This window comes from Geotrypetes seraphini, chromosome 2, assembly GCF_902459505.1.
Source record: "Geotrypetes seraphini chromosome 2, aGeoSer1.1, whole genome shotgun sequence".
In the NCBI taxonomy this organism is placed as follows: Eukaryota; Metazoa; Chordata; class Amphibia; order Gymnophiona; family Dermophiidae; genus Geotrypetes; species Geotrypetes seraphini.
The window spans coordinates 355,971,524-355,995,852 of NC_047085.1; the positions used below are offsets into that span (position 1 = coordinate 355,971,524).

General features: G+C 46.4%; 1 protein-coding gene across 1 annotated transcript in view; it reads right to left on the reverse strand.

The window, feature by feature from the left end:
• Window positions 1-24,329, reverse strand: part of TGM4 (transglutaminase 4) — an 88,937-nt gene that overhangs the window by 17,208 nt on the left and 47,400 nt on the right. The window contains exons 5-8 of the mRNA XM_033933792.1: window positions 10,781-10,899; window positions 8,355-8,462; window positions 4,993-5,167; window positions 2,070-2,208 (exon numbers count right to left, since the gene is read on the reverse strand). Of these exons, the coding sequence (XP_033789683.1) occupies window positions 2,070-2,208; window positions 4,993-5,167; window positions 8,355-8,462; window positions 10,781-10,899 (541 nt within the window). The remainder of the gene's footprint in view (window positions 1-2,069; window positions 2,209-4,992; window positions 5,168-8,354; window positions 8,463-10,780; window positions 10,900-24,329) is intronic.

The window sequence follows — 24,329 nt, forward strand, 5'->3', positions numbered from 1 at the left end:
AGAATCTGGCATCCGCTTCTTTGCTGACACTCTTTCTACTGTGGACTATCTAGGTCAGGGGTAGGCAATTCTGATCCTCGAGATCCACAGGCAGGTCAGGTTTTCAGGATATCCACAATAAATATGTTTGAGAGAGATTTGCATCTCAAGGAGGCAGTGCATGCAAATCTATCTTCTATATATTCATTGTGAATATCCTGAAAACCTGACCTGCCTGTGGCTCTCGAGGACTGGAATTGCCTATCCCTGATCTAACGCCAATGATAGCGTTGATTCCTGATTGCAGCTACTATATTTCCCCATAAATAAGACAGTGTCTTATATTAATTTTGGGCCCAAAAAATGCACTAGGTCTTATTTTTGGGGTAGGTATTATTTTTTTCATGCACATGATCATCTCTCCCTTCCTCTAGTTCACACCAATTCTTCCCCACATGTGCATCATCTTTCCTCCCCTCTCACCCATCCCCTTGTGCCTTCCCTCTTCAGCATCTTTCTATCCCTCCCTCCCTCCCCTCATGCAGCAGAACCCTTGCCCAACTTCTATCCCTCTCTCCCATCCCTCGTGCAGCAGAACCCTTGCCCAGCTTCTATCCTTCCCTCCCTCTTTCCCTCCCATCCCTTGTGCAGCAGAACCATTGAGCAGCCCCCCTGCCTCCGCCGCACAGTCGAACCCCCGCTGATCCTCCCATCCTTCTATCTCTCCCTCCTATCAAAACCCCGCCGACCGTGAGCCCTATATACCTCCATCCAGAGCAGCAGCAGTATTCTAAACAGGCTGCTTCATGGCCTTTTCCCAACAGGGCATTCCCTCTGCCGCATCTCTGATGATGTCATCAGTAATGTGGCACAAGGAAGGCCCTGGCGGGAGAAGGCCGTAAAGCAGCCTCTTTATAGTGCTGCTGACACTGCTCTAGAGAAAGTGCTGCCGATGCTGCTCTGGAGGGCTCGCGGTCAGCGGGGTTCAGATGGGAGGGAGAGATGGAAGGATGGTTCGGCTGCATGGCAGGGGGGGAAGCACTGCTGCTGGCAAATCCAGGGTCTAGGGCTTATTTTGCGAGTAGGGCTTATATTAAGATAAGTCTTCCTTGTCTGAAGTTGGGAATATGCCTTTTGTTTTTGAGATGTTCAATGCAAGCATGTTCTGCCAAAGCCAGGCGCTGATTTTAGTGAGTTTGGAATTTATTTCTTGTATTTCTTCTTTGACTTTTGGGTTGATAGGGTGAAGTAGTCAGATGTCATCTGCATAGGCAAATATTGTGAATTCTATGGATTGGGCAAGTGTTTAGCAGTGGGGCTATAAAGCCTGCTTTTGTATCATTGTGGTGAACCCCAAAAATCATAAAGAACCAGTGCACCACTCATTCCCTAACTGGACAGGATTTCTCTAGCAAAAGACAAGTCACCTACCACAACCATTTTACCAGAGAAGAAGAGAGGGGCAAAACTATTCAACTTCCTATGTGCACACTAAACCAAACAATAAATACCCTGAACTACAATAACATTATCAATCTATCCAACTCCACACCCAGCCAGGTAAAGGAAGCTTTCCTTGCAGAGGGACTGAAGGCCTCTCTTTCTGCCCCACCAAACCTATACAGTCAATAGAATTCTTCAGTGACCTGCTATAAAGTATCACACAATATAAGACTGACTTTTATGCAGTCCATTTATGCGAATATTGTACTTAACCAGTTAACTACCGACTGCCACCCTTGGAATGCCTCCAAAGTAGCCGGTTTTAGCTTGGGTGCTAACCGGGAATTTTCAGTGGTAGTATCTGGTTAAGTGCCACTGAATATCCCCAGTTAGCCTTACACAGGTAATACAAATGGCCAGGACCCCCCCCCCCCCCGGTCATATAAATCATTTTGAATACTGGGCGCTCTGTACCTAAGATTCAAAGGGAAAGTATGGATGCAGTGAGATTTGAAACCTGTCCTTCTAAGTATTAATTACTGATATTATAGCAAGACACAGAAGACAGCTAAAGAACCACATCTGTGGCTCCATAGAAAATTTGATAGAAGCATAACAATAAAGTGAAATTTTAGAAGGATAGTTACCAAACGGAATCTGATGTCCTGTCATATAGTTGTTCTCCCTTTTCATTCATGTAAATGTCGACTTTTAAATTCCCCTCGGTATCATGAGCTGAGGCAAAGTTAGTTATACTCCTGGCTGGGATCCCCAGGCATCGCATGACTAAAGCAGAAAAGGACATGAGAAGTGGGCCACAGCTGGCTTAACAACCTCACCCATTATACAATAACACATGTACAGAAAGAAAGCTGCCATCACAATATGAATGTGTGACAAGCAGTAATACTTGGTAGTATTTTAAAATGCCACTATTAAATCCCTATAGGGGTAATTTTCAGTGGCAGCAGCAAACTGCTTAAACACTGGTGCAACATTTAAATTAATATGTATAGCTAAGAACATAAGAATTGCCATATTGGGACAGACCAAAGGTCCAACAATGGCCAACCCAGGTCCCAAGTACCTAGCTAGATCCCAAGTAGTAAAACAGATTTTATGCTGCTTATCCTAGAAATAAGCAGTGGATTTCCCCAAGCCATCTCAATAATGGCCTATGGACTTCTCTTTTAGGAAATTATCGAAACCTTTTTTAAACCCTGCTATGCTAACAGATTTCATCACATTCTCCGGCAACAAATTCCAGAGTTTAATTATATGTTGTGTGAAGAAATATTGTCTCCAGTTTATTTTAAATCTACTACTTAGGAGCTTCATCCCATGCCCCCTAGTCCTAGTATTTTGGTAAAGAGTACCGGTAAACAAGTGATTCACATCTACCCTTTCCACACCACGTAATATTTTATAGATCTCTGTCATATCACCCAAGTTAGTTCCTTTAAAGGGTTAATTCTCTACAGGCACTCTGTCCTATTCAAAATTGCAGTTCTTTTCTATTATCTATTGAGGGGCATTTTCGATTGGACGTCTAAGTCAGACTTTGGATGTTTTCAGAAAAATGTTCAAAAATGGGGTGTAGAAAATGTCCATTTTCAAATCCGTAAGACGTTTATCTTTTTTTTTCTCAAAAATGGCTCAGCTAAATGTTTTGCCCAGCTAGACATCTAATTTTATACCATTATTGAAATAAATATATATCCAAATTACAAACGCCCAAAATAAGCCATTTGCATGTAGAAGGGGCCAGCCTTGTTAATGGACTGGGCACAAAGACATTTCAGCAGAGCAGTGGGGCACTGCTGTGAACTTCACATTAAGAGTGCCACAATCCCATATATTATATGGTGAGCGCTCTATAACTCCCCCAAAATCTACTGTACCCACCTGTCTACCACCCCAATAGCTCTTATGCCTGCAGGTATCACCTGTGGTGGGATCACACTTTCCGGTAGGCTCCTTGAAAATTCTTTTAAAAGGTGTTTTAAATAGTGTTTTGCACTTAACTTAGACGCCAGTAGGGTGCTTACCGGTGCCTAAGTTATGGACCTTAAAGCTTAAATTCTATAGCAGCGGTCTCAAACTCAAACCCTTTGCAGGGCCACATTTTGGATTTGTAGGTACTTGGAAGGCCGCAGAAAAAATAGTTAATGTCTTATTAAAGAAATGACAATTTTGCATGAGGTAAAACTCGTTATAGTTTATAAATCTTTCCTTAATTGCTTCTGATAATTTCAGCTATACACAGCTGAAAGCAGTGCAACATGCAGAAAGTGAAAACTATAGAGACAAGATTTTGGACCAACTGCTTTGAGGCCCTTGGTATTATAAAGAATGATTCTTTATGGAAAACTTGTGCCTTAAATGTCCGGCGGTCGCATCCGCAACCACCTTCGGCTCTCACCTCCTCCATCAACGGACACACGCACAAGCTGCACTGCCTCCGATGGTTACCTTACATTCTGGAATGTTGCCTGCCTCACTGCTGCAACCTCACGCAAGCGCTTTCCTGTGTCTGTACGCGAATGTCCTCTCCACGCCACCTCACAATCGCATACAGATGCATGAAAGCGCTTGCGTGAGGTTACAGCGACTGCTGGTCGAATAAGGTACAAGTTTTCCATAAAGAATCATTCTTTATAATACCGAGAGCCTCAAAATAGTACCTCTCAGGCCGCGAGTTTGAGACCACTGTTCTATAGCATGTAACTGCAAAGGCGGCATTACCATGGGCGGGTCAGGGGATGTGTCAGGCATTTACACACTAAGGCCAGAATTTTCAAAAACCCGTGTTAAAAAGCGACGGTCTGCTAACGCAGCCGTTTCACTACTGAATCTAAAAACCCAAGACATTCTTTAAAAAATCGCGCATGCAAATAAGATCGGCGGACAGCAGCAAAGGCCGGCGTGAGCAGCCTCTGGAAGATGCTGCTCGGGCCAGCGAACATTTCAAGAGGTATAAAGGGGAGCGCACAGTATGGCAATGCCAGGCACCACCGCCACAGGTGCCAACCTTCCTCTTTATGCGATGAAAATGTTAAACATGAGCTGTGAATCCTTAGAAGGAACATTTTACTTGACTGGCAGACCCATTCAAAGCAGTTAGTTTTAAAAAGATTCATGAGCAATCTTTTTCCTTTAAGGTAGCTTCAATATGGAATGCTATTCTGGGTGAGATCTCAAGTTTAAACTCCCATTATTTATTTTGGCATGACCTTAAAGACTTTTTATTTTGGTATATTTATGTGCTGTTTTACTAAGGTGCGCTATGCATTTTAGCCCGCGCTACTAACGCGTCCATAGACTAAGATGCATGCGTTAGCGTTTAGCGCGCACTAAAACTCTTAGCGCACCTTTGTAAAAGGACCCCTTAGTCTTTTAATTTAGCTGGATATTATTTCTTATCATTGATTTTGTATGTAGCTTCTTTTATATTCTTTAAACCACTTTGAGTCTTCTTTTTGAGGAAAGAAGTGGTACAGAAATGCAAGGAATAGAACAGAATAGAATAGATTTCTTGCTATGGTTATTAAGGGAATAACTTATGCTTACCTGCAGTAAGGACTCCTGAGAAAACCCAACACTGACCATAATTGACAGGCTTCTGGGTTTTGTAGTACTTCTGTAAAATGGCCGCACTTCCTGTCCAGCTCAAAGGCGATGTACCATTAACATACTTCCCCGACCAGTTTCCAGTGAGAACTCCTGCATCATCATTGGCATTAACCTAGAACATAAACTTTATTCTCTTTACAGGGTGTCAGCTAAGTTTACTCAGGCACAGCAGTTGTGCAAATATCGGGGTTCACTTATTCACAGACGTGCATGTTAGTGACACCACAGGGTGGTGCAGCATATAACTTGAAACATCCAGTTTAGACAATTTCAAATTATACATATATTCAGCGGCAATATCTGCTTAGGGCAGCACTGTTGAACAGACAAATAAAAGAGGAACTCCGAAGTAGATCTTTCACTTATACTAGCTTTTTGTATATATTTAATATATTTTTTAACAGTTGAATATTTCCACTTATATCTACGCACTATACATATAAGTGACACCACCTTCTAAACGCCTCAACCCCCACCTCTTTAAAACTATATAATTCTGACCTGGCCCCTCCTCCCAAAATTGCAGCACCTTGAATGGCTCGTGGGGCTGCCCAAGCCTCGCTAGCTAAAGAACTAAAAACAGCCCCGTGTGAAGAAGGCAGTGACATGCTTTCCAGCTCCAATGCTCACATTCCTTGCACATGCTCAGGAGGTGGTGACTGGAAAGCACACACCACTGACTTCTTTGCTTTGAAGGAGGTCTGGGCAGTGGGACTCTTCTACTGTTGGGGCTTTGTCATCCCTACCAGAAAAGGTAAAATTTTTAATGGGGGGAGAGAGCAGAGAGGAATGAGTGGCCCCAGAGCTCGTCCCCACCCCCTCAAAAAAATAAAATGTCAAAGATAGGCTGCACCATGCAACTTCAAATTAGCAAAACAGTTCAGAAGGCATTCGCAACCATGCACAACTTAAGACAAGACTGAAAATACTTCAACAACCAACAATTCAAACTCATAGTACAAACGCTAATCCTAGGACTCCTGGACTACTGTAACATACTTTACCTGTCATGCCCCGCCAACATGCTAAAACAATTTTAAAAAGTCCAAAATACATGCCCTAAGACTAATATACTTGCTGAAAAAAATACAACTACATTACCTCAGCTTTCCAAGACCCACACTGGCTCCCAGTACAAGCACGCATACAACACAAATTCTACTGCACTCTTTCAAAGCCCTAAATGGAAATGGACCAAGCTATCTGAACAACCGCCTAATCAGAAAACACACATCCAGACCAAGTAGAACTCAAGCACATTTTACCCACCCCCCAATCAAAGGCATGCAAAACAAAAAAATACATGATAGTCTACTAGCCACCAGAGCAGCAAAAATAGACTACCACCTCTCAAATCTGCTGACCATGACGCCTAACTACAAAACATTCAGGAAAGAACTGAAAACCATACTACTCAAGAAATTTGTCAAATAATCTAACCAAACCGTATTGACCATTTCCAGATCCCGACGCATACAATAGCTATCAACCTTGTAATCTCCCTGGGAATGCCCGGGCTAATTTCTTGTTGTAAACCACCTAGAACTGAAAGGTATTGGCGGGATAGAACAAAATTAATGTAATGTAAAAATGAAAAGACAGTAGGCCTTTAATGCAATATGGCATTCCTTATAAGTGTCAGCGAAAACGACAAGATCTGTGGAGATGGTGATGTTCAAGACACAGGCTTTATTTGAAAATATACAATTGGATAATCCACATAAAATATATCTAGGACCAAAACCATAGAGAGGTATGAACCCAAATTGGTCTGTGTTTCGACAATGCTGTCTTCCTCAGAGGTCCTTAAAAGTCCTGCACATGGATTAAACACTGAAAACAATACCTCTCTATGGTTTTGTTCCTAGATATATTTTATGTGGATTATCCAATTGTATATTTTTAAATAAAGCATCACCGTCTCCACAGATTTTTTCATTTTCGTTGGAATTTGCATTTCCTGTGGGACTAAAGAGTCAATTTTTTGTTTATATTCCTTATAAGTTTGCCAATTTTTTTTTACTCATTTAAGATGTCATGTTTGAAGGATTTTATGTATGTATGAATAGTAACATCGTATACCCTAGAAGCAGGCGTAAGCCAAAACATGACCACGTCAGGCAGGTGATATAACAATGGACATCTTATTGAACAAAAAGAAATCTACTCGTTATGTGTTGTTCTGACATTTGACATTCTGCATCTTCAAACGTTTAGATCTATTCAATGCTGCATAATTTAGCAGGTAAATGTCATTTTAAGGTGCTCATGCTACCATAGCTAAAGTTGAAACTTGGACCACTGCTGCTAATGTTGACAAGTTTCAAACATAAAAGCTAATTTGTGAGTCTGTTCTCACATGTCCAATTTGTCAGAGATTACAGCTAGATGTAGTTTGTAGGGATATGCACAGGAAAAACTTTCAGTTTAGTTCATTTCTAGATCAATCACCATTTTGGTTTGTTATTGGATTTTGAATTACTCAGATCGTTCGTTTCATTCATTTCCATTCATTCCGAGGGGGCAAGCAATTCTGCACTCCAGCAATGGGGTTTTCCATTTATTTTTAAATCACACCAGCTAAGATTTGTTGGCAGGTATCTGTCACAGAGGCAATAGCATGTCCAGGTATCAAAAATGCCAGGATGACCCATAGCACTAAAATAGGGACAACTGTCACTAGCAGTTGTATGAAGACTCAAAGTCACTGTGAGAAGAACAAAATGGCACCTGAAAGGGTAGGGAGACCCCTAGCTATTTTATCTCCACTGGGGCAATCTGCAGGGTAGAAGACTGAATTGTATTTTCTCCAAACCTGCATCCTCTCCTCCTTATCCCCCCCTACCAAGAATATCACATTTTTCTATACAATATACTCTGTTTATGTCAATAATTCAAATTTTAAACTATACCACCCATTTGGAAGGCCTTCTAGGCAGTTTACCTCGATGGGTTGACAGTCTATATTAAATGCCTTAGTGAAGGAAAAAGACCTCAGAACACCACACTAGGAACATATATTGCTCTCCTAGCACACACACATCCAGGGGAGGGTAGGAGAGGGATATCTCTTTTGGTTGGTTTTGTTCCCTGATGGAAAAATTGGAAGGGAGAGGGGGGGGGTTATTTTTCTATATTATTGATTGATTGATTATAAGTGCTTATTGTGATTATTATTATATGTATGTATATTGTTTTGCACTTTTGTTAGCTTTGGAAAATTAATAAAAATATTAATAAGGCAAAAAAAAATAATAATAAAGGTGATGAGAGGGATCAATCAATCCCTTCTGACATACCATAGCAGACATGGCCCTGGACACAACCACAGGATCCCTTCTGGCACTTGCTTTGAGTTTCTTCTTATCCAGCAGAAACATACATGAGTCCAAGACATTTTCCTCAAACTGTTTTGGCAAAAGCAGAAGGGCAACAATAATGTTACAACATTTTTATTTGGTAATTTTAAAAGGAAACATCTGTTTTGCCTGCACTGACAGTACAGGCCAACAATTGCACAGTCTTGCAGAGCATTTGTAAAACTTCTGCTCACTCAACTAAATAGTCGCTGGTTTAGATATATCTTTAAAAGGCTACCTTAAAGCTGAGTTAGAGGTAGGGAATGACATGGGAACACATTTTTCCCCGTCCCTTCCCTGCGAGCTTTGTCACTGTCTCTGCCCCATTTCTGTAAGTTCTATCTTAACCGCACAAGCCTTGAACACTTATGATTTTAAAGTGTTTGAGGCTTGTGCAGATGAGGACGGAGCTTGCAGGAATGGGGCAGGGACAGGAAAAGAACACATCGGTACAGGACGGAAAAATGAGTTTCTGTGAGGATGGGGAAAAATTTGTCCCTGTGTCATTCTCTGTGAGCTGGTCAGACAAAGACAGGGCAGCAGAAAAAACATTTGGGGTCAATATTCAGAGCAATTTAACTGGGCAGGAAAGGCTCCTGGCCTGTAATGGGAAGAATTTATCAAAGGGTGCTAATCATGTTAACACGCACTGATTAGCATGCCTTCCCACTGCTGAAGTCAAGCAACCCACCCACAGCAGTGGGAGAGATGCCCACTTCCTCCTGCTGCCAAGCAATGCCCCCCCACCGACATTCCCCCGGCAGCGGGAGAGATGCCCACTCACTCGCGCCACCGATATCAAGCAACCCTCCACCCCTCCAACAGTGGGAGAGATGCCCACTCCCTCCCGCCACCATGCAACCACACCCTGCCACCTCCCCGTGCCTCTGATGACCTCCCACCCCCTCCCCCTCACCTTGTTTATGATGGCTGGCCAGAGGTATGCCTACTTCCTCCAGCCAGCAGGCCCACCTCTTCAAAATGGTGGGCCTTCTCCTCCCCAGTGCATCCTGGGTTGGGCCTGGGAGGGGCCTAAGGCTCTCAATGACCCAGGTTGTTTAAGGGGGAGGGGAGGGGGGTTTGTCAGAGGCATGGGGTTGTCGGGAACATTGCTTGGTGGCGGGAGTGGGCATCTCTCCCACTATCGGAGGGGGCGTTGCTTGGTGGTGGGAGAGAGTGGGCATCTCTCCCGCTGCTGAGGGAGGGTGGGTGTTGGGGTTTTGCTTGATGGCGGCAAAATTTTCCAATAGATCTCAGCTGTAAAGGCTTACTTTCCTGTCAATGCCTGCGCCAATCAGCGCTCAGGCACTGATCAGAAAGTAAGGCAATGACAGCTCAGACCTGTTGGAAAATTTTGATCGCAAGTGTGGCACAACAAGGTTAGGGAATCACTCGGTGATTATAGAGAATCGCTCGGAGGGCTCATTTTAATAGTAATGACCTCATTATACTACATTTGCATAGCAGTATCGGAGACTTCTAGAAAACCTGGAAAAGACCATGGTACACAGTTTTAATAATCCACCACTAAAATACATGCATGCTAAACTGGCTGGAACCGGTTTAGCGAGCAGGTTAAAAGCACATTTCAGTTTTGAGAATCTGCCCCTAAGTCTGAATTCAAGAAAATGTGGGATAGACTCATGGGATCTCTTAGGGAGAGGAGGAGATAGTGGATGCTGCGGATGGGCAGATTTTATCTGCCTTCATGTTTTTATGTTTCTATATCTGTGGACATACACTCTCCTATTGACTTTGTACCAACTCCCACATATTCTAGTTTTGAAAACCAGCCCTGAGAAAACGTGCCCACAGATCTGCACCTTCTTTTTCTGTGGATACTTCTTCCCTAGAAGAACAGGTTGCTTCATTTTGAATGCAAAACTGTGCATATTATTATGTCCCCTGTCCTAACTCCACCTCTGAATCTACCTACCGTAGTTCTCCTGCTGGTAGAAGTGTATCTATTGTTGTGTGGTCTTGTACTTTCATACAGGTTACACACTTTTCAATCAGGCTATACAACCAGGTAAATGGCTTTTGAGAAAAAATTGCCTTGCCTATACTTTACTACACTATTTTCTAGAGACATATCAAGGTTTGCCATCCTGCAATGTCTACTTTGATCACACCAGTGAGATAAAATGTTCGTCTGTGCTCTATCACAAGCTGGCAGCGAGGTAAAAGAAGGAACTACTAGGAACCTGTGTTAGGATGCTGTTTGGTAAATAAAAGTATGTTATTGTTAACAAAAAATATTCTAGAAATTAAAACTGAAGTCCATATTCAACTGAGACATCACAATTTTTCCCAACCCAGATATATTTCTATTTTTCTAATTCGATTTCCTCCTGCTTGCAGTTTACCTGCCCATAGTTCCATGGTCTTCCAGAGATGTGATTTTCTGAACCGACATAAATGTATCCAGTGTCATTTAAGACATATTCCTGTTTTTCAGACTCATCAGGCATGAAAACAGTGTCATCTAAAGGAAATATAGAAAAGGAACTTCATTTTTAATCACATTTAGGGCTCCTTTTACAAAGGTGTGCTAGTGGTTTTAGTGAGCATTAAAATGCCACGCGCTCTAACCGCTACCGCCTCCTTTTAAGCAGGCGGTAGTTTTTCGGCTAGCGCGCGCTAATCTTGTGCGTGCACTAAAAACGCTAGCGCACCTTCGTAAAAGAAGCCCTTAGTAGTTAAAGTCCCACAAAAGCTCATGAAAGTATTCTAATAATCTCAATCACCAAGAATCATTCGTTCCAAACATGCCAGTGAAAGGACCAAAATATATACACAAAATGTGCTCACTTATTTATTCATGTAAATGGAGCAAAAAAGCAATGTTACCGTAACAGTTGTTATCCAGGGACAGCAGGCAGCTATTCTCACTAGTGGGTGATGTCATCCGACAGAGCCCCGATACGGAGTCTCACAAGCATGTCTTGCTTGAAGAAACTTAGAAGTTTCGAGATGCCCGCACCGCGCATGCGCCAGTGCCTTCCCGCCCGATGGTCCGGGCGTGTCTCCTCAGTTCAGGTAGCTAGCAGAGAAGCCAACCCAGGGGAAGTGGGTGGGACGTGAGAATAGCTGCCTGCTGTCCCTGGATAACAACTGTTACGGTAAGTAACATTGCTTTATCCCAGGACAAGCAGGCAGGTATTCTCACTAGTGGGTGATCTCCAAGCTAACCTCAATGGGATGGTGGGAGAGTTGGCAACTTAGGAGAATAAATTTTGTAACAGTTTGGCCAAACTGTCCATCCCTTCTGGAGAATGTATCCAGACAATAATGAGAGGTGAATGTATGAACCGAGGACCAAGTGGCAGCCTTACAAATCTCCTCAATCGGTGTCGATCTGAGGAAGGCTACAGAGGCTGCCATCGCTCTGACCTTATGGGCTGTGACCTTACAGGGAAGGGGTAGTCCAGCCTGGGCATAGCAGAAAGAGATACAAGCTGCCATCCAGTTGGAGATGGTACGCTTTGATACAGGTCGTCCCAATTTGTTCGGATCAAAGGAGACGAATAGTTGAGGAGCAGTTCTGTGTGGTTTGGTGCGATCCAAGTAGAAAGCCAAAGCACGTTTACAGTCCAGAGTGTGAAGAGCTGATTCTCCAGGATGAGAATGAGGCTTTGGAAAAAACACTGGAAGAACAATGGATTGGTTGAGATGAAATTCAGAGACCACTTTAGGCAGGAATTTAGGATGAGTGCCGAGGACCACCTTGTCATGATGGAATACTGTGAAAGGTGGGTCCGCCACCAAGGCCTGAAGCTCGCTGACCCTGCGAGCAGACGTGAGGGCCACCAGAAAAACCACTTTCCAAGTGAGAAACTTTAGTGGAGCCGTTTTCAGAGGCTCAAAAGGAGGTTTCATAAGCCGAGAAAGGACAACATTGAGATCCCAAACCACTGGAGGCGGTTTGAGAGGAGGATTGACATGAAAAAGTCCTTTCATAAATCTGGAAACCACAGGATGAGCAGAGAGAGGTTTCCCCTGTAGAGGCTGATGGAAAGCAGCAATCGCACTCAGGTGGACTCGTATAGATGTCGACTTGAGACCAGACTGAGACAGGTGTAGAAGATAGTCCAACACAGAAGATAGAGAGGCTCTCTGAGGCTCCTTAGAGTTGGAAATACACCAGGAAGAAAATCTAGTCCATTTTTGGGAGTAGCATTGACGAGTAGCAGGCTTCCTCGAAGCCTCCAAGACATCCCTCACCGCCGGGGAAAACTGGTGAGGAGTTACGTTGAGAGGAACCAAGCTGTCAGGTGGAGAGACTGCAGGTTGGGATGAAGTAGAGATCCTTGATGCTGAGTAAGCAGTGAAGGAAACACTGGAAGAAGTACCGGCTCCCTGCTGCTGAGTTGAAGTAGAAGGGAGAACCAAGGTTGTCGGGGCCACCGAGGAGCTATCAGGATCATGGTGGCACGATCGGACCTCAGCTTGACCAGAGTCTTCTGAATGAGAGGAAATGGAGGAAACGCATACAGAAAGCGATTCCCCCAATCCAGTAGAAAAGCATCCGCCTCGAGGCGATGAGGAGTGTAGATCCTGGAGCAGAATTGAGGCAGCTTGAAATTGTGGGGAGCCGCAAAGAGGTCTATCTGAGGTGTTCCCCACTGAGCAAAGATCTGAAGAAGGGACGTGGAATGGAGTGTCCACTCGTGAGGCTGGAGAAGACGACTCAATTTGTCTGCCAAGACATTGTCCTTCCCCTGGATGTAGACAGCCCTGAGGAAGACGTTGTGGCGAACCTCCCAATCCCAGACTCTGAGAGCTTCCTGGCAGAGGGAGGCCGAGTCCGTGCCCCCCTGCTTGTTGACATAATACATGGCGACCTGGTTGTCTGTGCGAATGAGGACCACCATGTCGTGAAGCAGATGTTGGAAGGCTTGGAGAGCATTGAAGATGGCTCTGAGCTCCAGAAGATTGATTTGGAGTCGGTCCGCACTGGTCCAGAATCCCTGAGTGCGAAGCCCATCCAGATGCGCTCCCCAGGCATAGGTCGAGGAATCGGTCTTGAGGACCTTCTGGTGGGGAGGAGAATGAAACAGCAAACCTCTGGATAGATTCGAAGAGGTCATCCACCAAAGTAGAGACTGCCGAAGAGCAGGAGTGACGACGATGTGTTGAGACAATGGATCCGCCACCTGAGTCCACTGAGATTCCAGGGTCCACTGAGGAATTCTGAGATGGAGTCTGGCGAACGGCGTCACATGAACTGTAGTGGCCATGTGGCCCAGGAGGACCATCATGAGTCTCGCCGAGATGGACTGGCGAGAAGACACAGACTGGCAGAGATGAAGAAGGGCATCCATGCGCTGAGGAGGAAGGAACGCTCTGAGGCGGATGGTATCCGGGACCGCTCCGATGAAAGGGAGCGACTGCGTGGGCCGCAGATGAGACTTGGGAAAGTTGATCTCGAATCCCAAACTCTGTAGGAACTGAATCGTGGACAGGGTCACCGAGATGACCTCCGATGCCGAGGGAGCCTTGATGAGCCAGTCGTCGAGGTAGGGAAATACCTGAAGACCCTGGTTCCTGAGTGCAGCGGCCACTACCACCAGACATTTCGTGAAGACTCTGGGAGACAAGGACAGGCCGAATGGAAGCACTCGATACTGCAGATGCAGATGTCCCACCCGAAATCTGAGGAATCTGCGGGAGGCCGGGTAAATGGGAATGTGAGTGTAGGCCTCCTTGAGATCCAGAGAGCATAACCAGTCGTTCTGCTCGAGGAGGGGGTAGAGAGAAGCAAGCGTCAGCATGCGAAACCTCTCTTTGACCAGGAATTTGTTGAGGTCCAAAATGGGTCTCAAAATGGGTCTCAGGTCGTCCGTCTTCTTCGGAACGAGGAAGTACCGGGAGTAAAACCCCTGGTTGTGTTGGTCCACAGGGACCAGCTCGACGGCCTGGAGCCGGAGCAAAGCCTGGCCTTCCTGAAGAAGGGTGGACTGAGTCAAGTTGGAAGGATACTCTCTTGGAGGGTGGTCTGGAGGGACCCAATGGAATTGAAGAGAGTATCCTTCCCTGATGATAGCAAGGACCCAGAGGTCGGTGGTTACGGCCTCCCAGCGATGATAAAAATGATGGAGGCGCCCTCCGATGGGAAAAACAGGAGGGGGCAGAACGAGACTGGTTATGCCCTCGACGAGACAGTCAAAAAGGCTGAGGGGCCTTAGAGACAGCAGACGGCTGAGACTTTTGCTGACCCTTCTGAGGAGGCTGCCGCTTCGCTGGTTGCCTCGCTGAAGGGGCTTGCCTCGGCTGATAACGCCGCTGATAAATCAAAGGCGGTCGAGAGGGTCGAGACTGCTGAGGCTTAGCCTTCGGCCTAAGAATGGACTGGAAGGATTTTCATGATCCAACAATTTCTTCGTGACAGTCTCGATGGATTCGTCAAAAAGATCCGCCCCAGCACACAGGACGTTAGCCAGGCGGTCCTGAAGATTCGGGTCCATGTCAATGGTCCTTAACCAGGCCAAACGGCGCATTGCCACCGAGCAGGCAGCTGCTCGTGCCGAGAGCTCGAAAGCATCGTAGGCCGACTGCATCAACTGAAGACGAAGCTGGGACAGCGAAGCGACGACTTCCTCAAACTCAAACCGAGCCTGGGACTCGATGTAGGGCGTGAATTTTCGAAGCACAGGCAGAAAAAATTCCAAGTAGGTGGCGAAGTGGAAATTATAATTCAGGACTCGGGACGTCATCATAGAATTCTGATAGATGCGTCGTCCAAACTTATCCATCGTCCTGCCCTCGCGGCCCAGAGGCACCGAAGCATATACCTGGCCTGGATGAGACCGCTTGAGCAAGGATTCTACCAGGAGGGACTGATGAGAAAGCTGAGGTCCCTCGAAGCCCTTATGATGCACCGTGCGGTACCGAGCATCCAATTTGCCAGGCACCGCCGGAATGGAGTAAGGAGACTCAAAGCACCGCATGAAGGTCTGATCAAGGAGCTTGTGCAGAGGGAGGCGCAAAGACTCGGCCGGAGGGCGAGGCAAGTGCAAAGTATCGAGATATTCCTTGGAGTAACGGGACCCACATCGAGGGTAATGTCCATGTCATCCGCCATCTGCCTGAGAAACGAGGAGAAAGACAGTTGGTCCGCCAACGCCGGTCTCCGAGAAGGACTAGAAGAAGTTGAGGCCTCGGGCTCCATGGAGGCCTGTGAGCAACAGGGCGAGTAGAACACCTCGGGGTCCTCGAACTCCGGCCCGGGAGGAGGAGACCCAGCAGAAGCAGAATACCCCATCCGAGGCAATTTCTTATGAGGCGAGACGGTGGAGTGCCGGGAGGAATGCCTCAAAGAGTGTCTGGAACGATGCCCCTCTCGATGCCTGGAAGGGGATCGAGTGCGCCTATGAGAATACTGGTCCCCAGAAGCCTCCAAGGAGCAGATAGGACTCGAAGCCGTCGATCGCAGAGGCGGATGCGTCGGAGCCTCCCCGGAAGCCGCCCAAGCTCGATAGGGGGTCCGGAAGAACTCGTCCTGCCTCCTGCTATGCCCAGGACTGGGAGGCCTTGAAGGTGGACGCCACACAGAGTCATGGGGCGGAGTAATAGGTTCCAATGGAGGCAAGTCACTAAGGGAGGCTTTCCTCGAGGGAATCGGCTCCAATGGAGGCATCTCCCCAAGAGGGGCCGTCGTCGATGGAATCGGTTCCAAGGGAGGCATGTCACCAACCGAGGCTCGCCTCGAGGAGCTGGACACCGCCCGCCTATCCTCCTCGCCGAGCAACGAGGTCGTGCGGCGCGGAGGAGGAGGAGGGGGCAGCCCGCCCCTCGGGACCGGAATTGGGAGGTCACCCTGGATCGAGGCAATCAGCCGGGGACCCATGGTGGTCATGAGTTCCACAAACTGAGCCTCCAGGATGGACTTCAACGAAGCCGATATGGAGGGATCCGCAACAAACGGGGGCCCTTCCGCACGGTCTTCGCGCAATTTCGGTGCAGTGTGCTTCTGTTTGCCAGCTTTCGGCACTTTAAGCACCACCGGAGGAACTATGGGGGTCGGTACCTGTTCCGAGGAGACAGATGAAGGCACCGGCGCAGAAGACGAGGCCAAAACCGGTGTGAACGAGGCCGGTTTCAAAAGGCCCGAAGCAGCCGTGGAGATAGAGGGCTTTGTCGATGAAGTCGAAGCCCCAGTCGATGTTGAAGCCACAGGATCCGACGAAGCTTCCATCTTGAACATGGACTCCCACAGCAGGCAGCGACGCTTAAATGCTCGCGCCGTCAAAGTGGAGCAAGGCTGGCACGATTTCGGAAAATGATCCGGGCCCAGACACTGGAGACAGCGTTGATGAGGGTCCGTGAGCGAAATCGCGCGCTGACACTTGCTGCACTTTTTAAAACCGGTGATCGGCCGGGACATAGGCCGAAAAAGTTCCACCGCAAGGTCGAAGGCGCGGGGCCTAAACCACGCAGCCGACCTGGTGTCGGAAGGAAAAATTTTTTTTTTTTTTTTTAATAAAAGAAATCAAAGAAAGAAACAAACACACGGGAGAGCCCAAAAGAACCCAACCCGCGGAATTAGAAGGCAAAAAAACAGATTCAATGGGCGCAGAATTGAAGTTGAACTTCTCAGCTCCGCGGAAGAAAATGAACTGAGGAGACACGCCCGGACCATCGGGCGGGAAGGCACTGGCGCATGGCGCATGGGCATCTTGAAACTTCTAAGTTTCTTCAAGCAAGACATGCTTATGAGACGTCCGTATCGGGGCTCTGTCGGATGACATCACCCACTAGTGAGTACCTGCCTGCTTGTCATGGGATAAGACCTCAGTATCCCCACAGATATAGATCAACTAATATCTTCAAGGCAGTGGCGTACCAAGGGGTGTGGACGGTCCACCCCGGGTGCAAGCCCTGAGGGGGTTCTCCCGGCCTGAAGTCATTGGCGTCCGGTTCCCTTCCCTCTCCGACGTCCAGGTTCTCCCCCCTGGCGTCTGGATTTCCCCTCACTGGCCTCCATGCACCATTTACTGTAGCGAAGCAGCCTGCAGCAAGATCGTGATGCCAGCGATCTTGCGCTGCTTCGGTGCTGTTTTCTCCGCCGCACTCCCACCCCTCCTCTGACATCAGAGGAGGGGAGGTGGGACCGCGGCGGAGGAAAAAGTATAGAGCAGCGCAAGATTGCTGGCATCACGATCTTGTTGCAGGCTGCTTCGCTACGGTAAATGGTGCGGGGAGGCCAGGTGGATGAGCAGTCCTTCGGGGTGGGGGGGTGAGCGGTCCTTCGGGGTGAGGCAGCAGGCCTTGAGGGTGGGGCAGGCAGGTAGGCCTTCAGAGGGGAGACAGGCCTCCAGGGGGGGAATGCAGTCCTTCAAGGGGGGTACACGCCTTCATGGGGGGGGGAGACAGGCTTTCGGGGGGGACATGCCTTCAAGGGAGACAGACAGGCAGGCAGGCCTTTAATGGGGGGACAGGCCTTCAAGGGGGGGACAGGCCTTCAGGGGGGTGCAGGCCTTCAAGAGAGGGACAAGCCTTCATGGGGGGAGACAGGCTTTCGGGGGGGACATGCCTTCAAGAGGGATAGGCAGGCAGGCCTTCAAGGGAGGGACAGGCCTTTAAGGGGGGGGGGGGGAAAAGGCCTTCAAGAGGGAGACAGGCAAGCAGGTCTTCAAGGGGGGAGACAAGCCGGGGAGACAGGCTTTCGGGGGGGGGGGGGAACAGGCAGGCAGGCCTTCAAGGGAGGGACAGACCTTCAAGGTGGGGACAGGCATTCAAGGGGAACAGGCAGGCAGGCCTTCAAGGGGTTGGGGGAGACAAGCCTTCAAGGGGGGGATAGGTCTTCAGGAGAGGGGGGCACTGGTGTAGAAGTACACGGAGGGAAAGGGGGGTTCAAAGAGACGTGCATATGCTGGACTTTGGGGGGGGAAGAAATAATGGGTCTGAAAATAGAGGAGAGGGAGAGAGATGATGGACCATGGGATTTAGGGAGGGAAGGAACAGAAAGGGAGAGAAGTTTGACACAAGGGATGGTGTGGAGGGGGGATAGAGATACTGGATAGGAGGGTAGTTGGGAAAAAAAAGGGAGATATGGTGGACCCTGGTTTGGTGAGGAAGGAGGGAGAGATGCCGGATGAAAGGGTAGTTAAGAAAAGGTGGATCTGTGGAGGGAGATGAAAAAAAGAAAAGATGCCAGACCTCCTGGGGAGAGAAGGGAAACGGAAGGGGAAGACATAGATGGCAAATGGATGGTTAGCATGCAGAAAGAAGAAAGAAGGAGACCCTGGAAAGCAAGTTATCAGAAGACAACCAGAGCCTTGGACCAACAAGATTTGAAAAATAACCAGACAACAAAAGGTAGAAAAACTAATTTTATTTTTTGTTTTGAGATTACAATATGTCAGATTTGAAATGTGTATCCTGCCAGAGCTGGTGTTAGACCGCAAACATGAGCTAGGATTTAACAGAGAGAGAAAAAGTCCTTTCTGTTTCTTTATTTTATTTACACCTCAGCGCCAGTGTGGTTAGGAGAAGCCAAAGGGGGTGAAAAATCTATAAAATAAACCCACCAGGATGTTTGAAAAAAACACCCAATTGGGCAGGAAAATCGAATCGAAAAACCAATTCAATAAGCTGAATCGGGAAGCACTAGTTTGCGCTACTGTCTTAGACTTTAGGACCTGGAAATGGGGAGAGATGGCATCCTCAGTACTTTATAATGCAAGTGAAACGAGGATTTGGTCAGACTTTTGAAGGGTCTGCAGAAGAAAAGTATTGTATAGGCCGGGGACATGAGACAGCAGGAAATGGGAACTTTTCTTCCTTCTATTTTTGTGAATGGCAAGGCTGAGGATGTCAGAGAGTTTAGTTAAAATATGTGCTTTATAAGAAAATATGATAATGTGTTTTATAAAGTTTATAAGCATTGCTGGCCTATTCGGTGAGGTGTTCCTAGTGGTGGTGGTGGCAGTGTGTCAATGTGTTGAGAGGAAGAGGTGGTCTGGGAAATTCTGCTGAGCAAACTCTGGGCCCATTTCTACCCCCAGGTAGTCCACTCCACTCAACTGGTTCACACACTGAGTGGGTCTTTGGGTGCTTTGCCTGGATAGTTGTTTTGGGATTTCTTCCAGTGGTTTGTCAGTATCTCCTTGTGGTTGAAGGAAGGAAACTTTGTTAGCCTTAGCATTGACCTTCAGAATATGTTTGTAACAGCACTGCTTGAAAGAAAAAAACAGACCTTTGCACATTTTTGCACTATATGGTGGGTGTATGAGGAGATTCACATTTCCTGCACTGCTAAGTCCGTGTGAAGTTACCTTGTGCTGTATTTGACATCTAGCAAGGTCTCTGTTTGGAAGGAAAGATCTCAGCTTAAAAATGAAGTGGCCAGAAGTTATGTTAAAAGCAGATAGCGTAGTTGTATTTAAGAAAGGTTTGGACAAATTCCTGGAGGAAAAGTCCATAGTCTGTTATTAAGACATGGGGGAAGTGTCTGCTTGCCCTGGATCGGTAGCATGGAATGTTGCTACTCTTTGGGTTTTGACCAGGTACTAGTGACCTGGATTGGCTACCATGAGAATGGGTTACTGGGCATGATGGACCATTGGTCTGACCCAGTTAGGCTATTCTTATGTTATGTTCTCATCTGTAGGGGCCTTTGTTTTCACTTTTAATTTTAATGTATTTTTTTTCTGGGAACTTATCAGTGCTTTTTATAATGGGAACAAAAATGGAAGAGAATTAATGTGTGTGGAATGGGGGGTAACTAATTTCTTCAGCTAAATAATTCAATCTACCTCAACCAGACATAGGAGAACTCACGCACCATTCACACACCCTCCAACCAAAAACGTCAAAAGAAAAAAACTGTTCGACAACCTCCTAGCCATTCGAGCTGCAACACTCGATCCCCAACCCTACAACCAATTGACATCGACCACATACTGCAAAACCTTCATAAAAAAAAAGAAATAAAAACCCTTCTATTCAAAAAACACATAAAACTGAACTAACACAATCAGAACTGTCTCAAGCATCACCTGCAACTACACCATATGTACTTCTGATGTCATGACAATTCAGACATAATTTATGTTATGTTATGGAATGTTTGGAATAATGGTTACATATATGAGGTTCAATAAAAGAAAATTTTCACTGCAGAGGAAGTGACGTCAGCTCACAGAATGGCTGCTTGAGCAGTGAGCTCCGTAGGGGCACGTGAGAAATCTTAATTTTGCAGCATTCTGAACGACAGAGTTACAATCTTTATTGTATTGAGGGAGACCAGCTGAGATGGAGACCCGCAAGAAACTGGACAAATTTCGATTTCCGTTGCCTGAAGGGGAGAAATTGGCAGCCGCGTGCAGTAGCGGATCGCTGAGCTGTAAAAAAAAATGGCGCCGGTGCACGCGGAATCGGACGAGAAGGAGATTGCCACTGAGAGCGCACCAGTTGAGGCGATCACCCCCCAACTGTTACAGGAGTGGTTTCGAGCTCTCAAGGAGGAAATGGTGGGTGTTCGGCAGGACTTAAAAACAGCAATGACGGAGCTGCGGTCTGAAGTGGCTGAGTTGGGAGGCCGGGTGGGAGAAACGGAGGATCGCGTTTCGGAGCTGACTCAAGATCTGCTGACAATGCGGGCTGAGCTGGATCAACTGCCGTCCTCCATCCTGACATTGCAAAATCAGGTGGAAGATTTAGAAAATAGATCTCGCCGATGCAACTAGCGTTTTAAGGGCATACCAAATTCGGAGGAATATAAAGATTGTGCCAAAGTGGTGAATAAGATCTGTGCTGATTTACTAACTGAGGCGCATGGATCTATGTCTAGTCCGATAGTACTTGTACGGGCCCACCGTAGTTTGGGTCCTGCACGTAGTACAGGGCCAAAGGATATTATTGCTTGTTTCCAGGATTTTGGGATTAAAGAAAAAGTTCTACAAGCAGCGAGGCGTAAACAGGACTATCGTTGGAATAACATCTCTGTGGGCATTTTTCAGGACTTGGCCTGGGCTACTTTACAAAAACGTCGGAACTTTCAACAGATAACGCAATTATTGCGAGCTGAGGGCCATCGCTATCGTTGGTTGTTTCCCTTCGGGGTGTGGATCACGATAAATGGCAAATCTAAACGTGTTGGTGATGTGGAGGAGGCGTGGGCAGCCCTGAAAGAATTGGGTTGCAAGAATGTTCCTGAGGTTCCAGTTGCTGTACCTAAGAAGGCGGAGAAACGTTCCCCTGGTGTTTGGTCAACTGTTGGGCGCACGGGGAAGCGGCAATTGAAGGATCAAACTTGAAGGATTGTGGAGATTTCTATCTATTTTTACCTTTTTTCTCCCCTCTTCTTCTGGGACGCTTAGTCTTAGTTATGGGGAGTATGGCATTTACCAGGGGTTATCCAGACTGTTCTTTGCAAAGACTAATTTGATAGTTCTCTTGTCCTAGGCTCATGGAATGTCAATGGATTAAATAACCCAGGGAAGCGCAGTATAGTTTTTCGTGAATTGCACCGGCTGAAATGGGATATCTGTTTATTGCAAGAAACTCATTTAAGACCAAGGGATGAACGGTTATTGCATACACCTCATTATGATCACTTGTGGACCCAACGGGCTAGAGGCACACAGAGGGTGGGGGGTTTGGCTATTTTAGTCCGTAAGGGGACTGGGTTGGTGGTGGATGAAGTATTTAAAGATGGGGAAGGACAATGTTTAGCTCTTAGGGGTCAGATTCAGGGAAAAGTGATTACTATTATTAATGTCTATGGGCCTAATACAAATCAATCTCATTACTATTCTGGTCTTACAGAGGGACTGCGTGACTTTGTACAGGGTGCTATTTTTTGTGGAGGGGATTTTAATGTGTGTCCCGATCTATCTTTGGACCATTCTAGGGGGGGACGAGTGGCTCTTCGACATCACAGTAAGGCCTTGGTTGGGTTTATGCACCAGTTGGGATTAGTGGATTGTTGGAGATTACTACATAGTACTCAGAGGAATTACTCTCATTACTCCCATGCCAACCAGACATACACGAGAATAGATGGCATTTGGGCACACAGAAACCTTTGGGGAGGGATTAAAGAGGCGGAGCTGGGTAACATTCAGGTTTCTGATCATGCTCCTGTATGGGTGGAGTGTAAGGGTCTCAGGATACAATCTGGTAGAAGATTTTGGCGTTTAAATGAATCTCTTTTAGGGGACCCTATTATATTGCAAGAAGTGCGGGATTCTATTGTGGAGTATATAAACATAAATGATAATGGGGAAGTAGGAGATGGGATCCTTTGGGATGCCTTGAAGGCGGTAATTAGGGGTATTTTTGTTAAATGGGGAGCCTGTAAAAAAAGGGATAGAGCTAGGCGCTCTTTGGGCCTCCGTGAACGATTGATGGAATTAGAAAAACAACATAAATCTGATCCCCATCCCAGGGTATATGAGGAATTGATTAAGGCACGGTTGGAATTACATCAACTACAACTTGAGGATTTAGCATTTAGGAAGACGCAATTGAAACAGGCTTTGTTTGAGAATGGAAATCGGTCTAGTGCTATGCTGGCCTGATACTTACGGGCCCGTAAGGTTTCCACTACCATACAGTGCATTCGTGGTACAGGGGGGGACAGATATAGGACTGATAAAGATATTCAAAAACAATTTGTAACTTTCTTTGCAGAATTGTATGGTGGGGACACCTCGAACAAGGGATCTGAGATTTCTGACTTTCTGAACATGGTTCCGTTGCCTAGGCTATCTGTTTCGGAACAGGAGGGGTTGGATCTTCCAATAACGGAGGGGGAAGTGTTAGGGGTCATAAGGGGTTAAAAAGGGGGTAAATCTCCGGGTTTGGATGGGCTGCCGAATGTGTTCTATAAGACTTTTAGAGAGCAGATTATTTCTTTGCTGGTAAGGGTTGGTAATGGGGTGCGAGATGGGGGCTCTCTGTCTTCTTCCATGGGAGAGGCAGGGATTACGGTTTTGTTAAAACCAGGAAAGGATCCAGAGCAGTGTGGAGCATATCGTCCCATCTCCTTATTAAACGTAGATGCCAAAATTTTGGCCAAAGTGTTGGCTTTGAGATTGGGACAGGTGTTACCGGAACTTGTCCATGTTGATCAAGCTGGATTTATCCAGAGGCGTCAAGTGGGAGATAATATTCGTCGAACATTACATTTGATTTGGGAGGCCCAACAACAGCATAGTAAAATGATCTTACTATCAATAGATGCTGAAAAGGCCTTTGATCAAGTGAGCTGGGAATTTTTGTGGGCAGTCATGGACAGGATGGGCATAGGGGGAATGTTTGAGAGATGGATACGGAATTTTTATTTGGGACCCAGAGCTTGTATTAAAATTAATGGGTTTTATACAGATTTCTTTAATATTTTTAGAGGGACTAGACAGGGTTGCCCATTATCCCCTTTACTATTTGCTTTGTATTTAGAACCCTTGGCTTGTTATATTCGGGAATTGGGAACAGTTAGGGGAATTCATGTGGGGGGGAGGGAACATAAATTAGCGTTATTTGCGGATGACATTCTGTTATATGTGAAGGATCCGGAGGTTTCCTTTCCTGAGATCCTTGAGGTGTTTAGAAAATTTAGAGGTTTATCTGGCTTTACAATCAACATGGACAAGTCCGAGTTCCTGAACATTTCTTTGGAGGAGGAGGAGGCAATGTGGTTGGTTGATAACTTCCCGGTGCGGCGAGCAGGGGCTCATATTCGTTATTTAGGTATTCTGATTCCCACTGATTTATCGCGTCTTTATGAACTTAATTATGCTAGGATAATACGTTTAGTGCGGATGGATATGCAAACTTGGAAGGGGCTATGGTTGTCCTGGTGGGGACGTATTGCGGTTATCAAAATGAATATCTTACCCCGTTTATTATTTTTATTTCAAACACTCCCTATTTTATTTCAAACGATTATTGAAGGTATTGCATAAG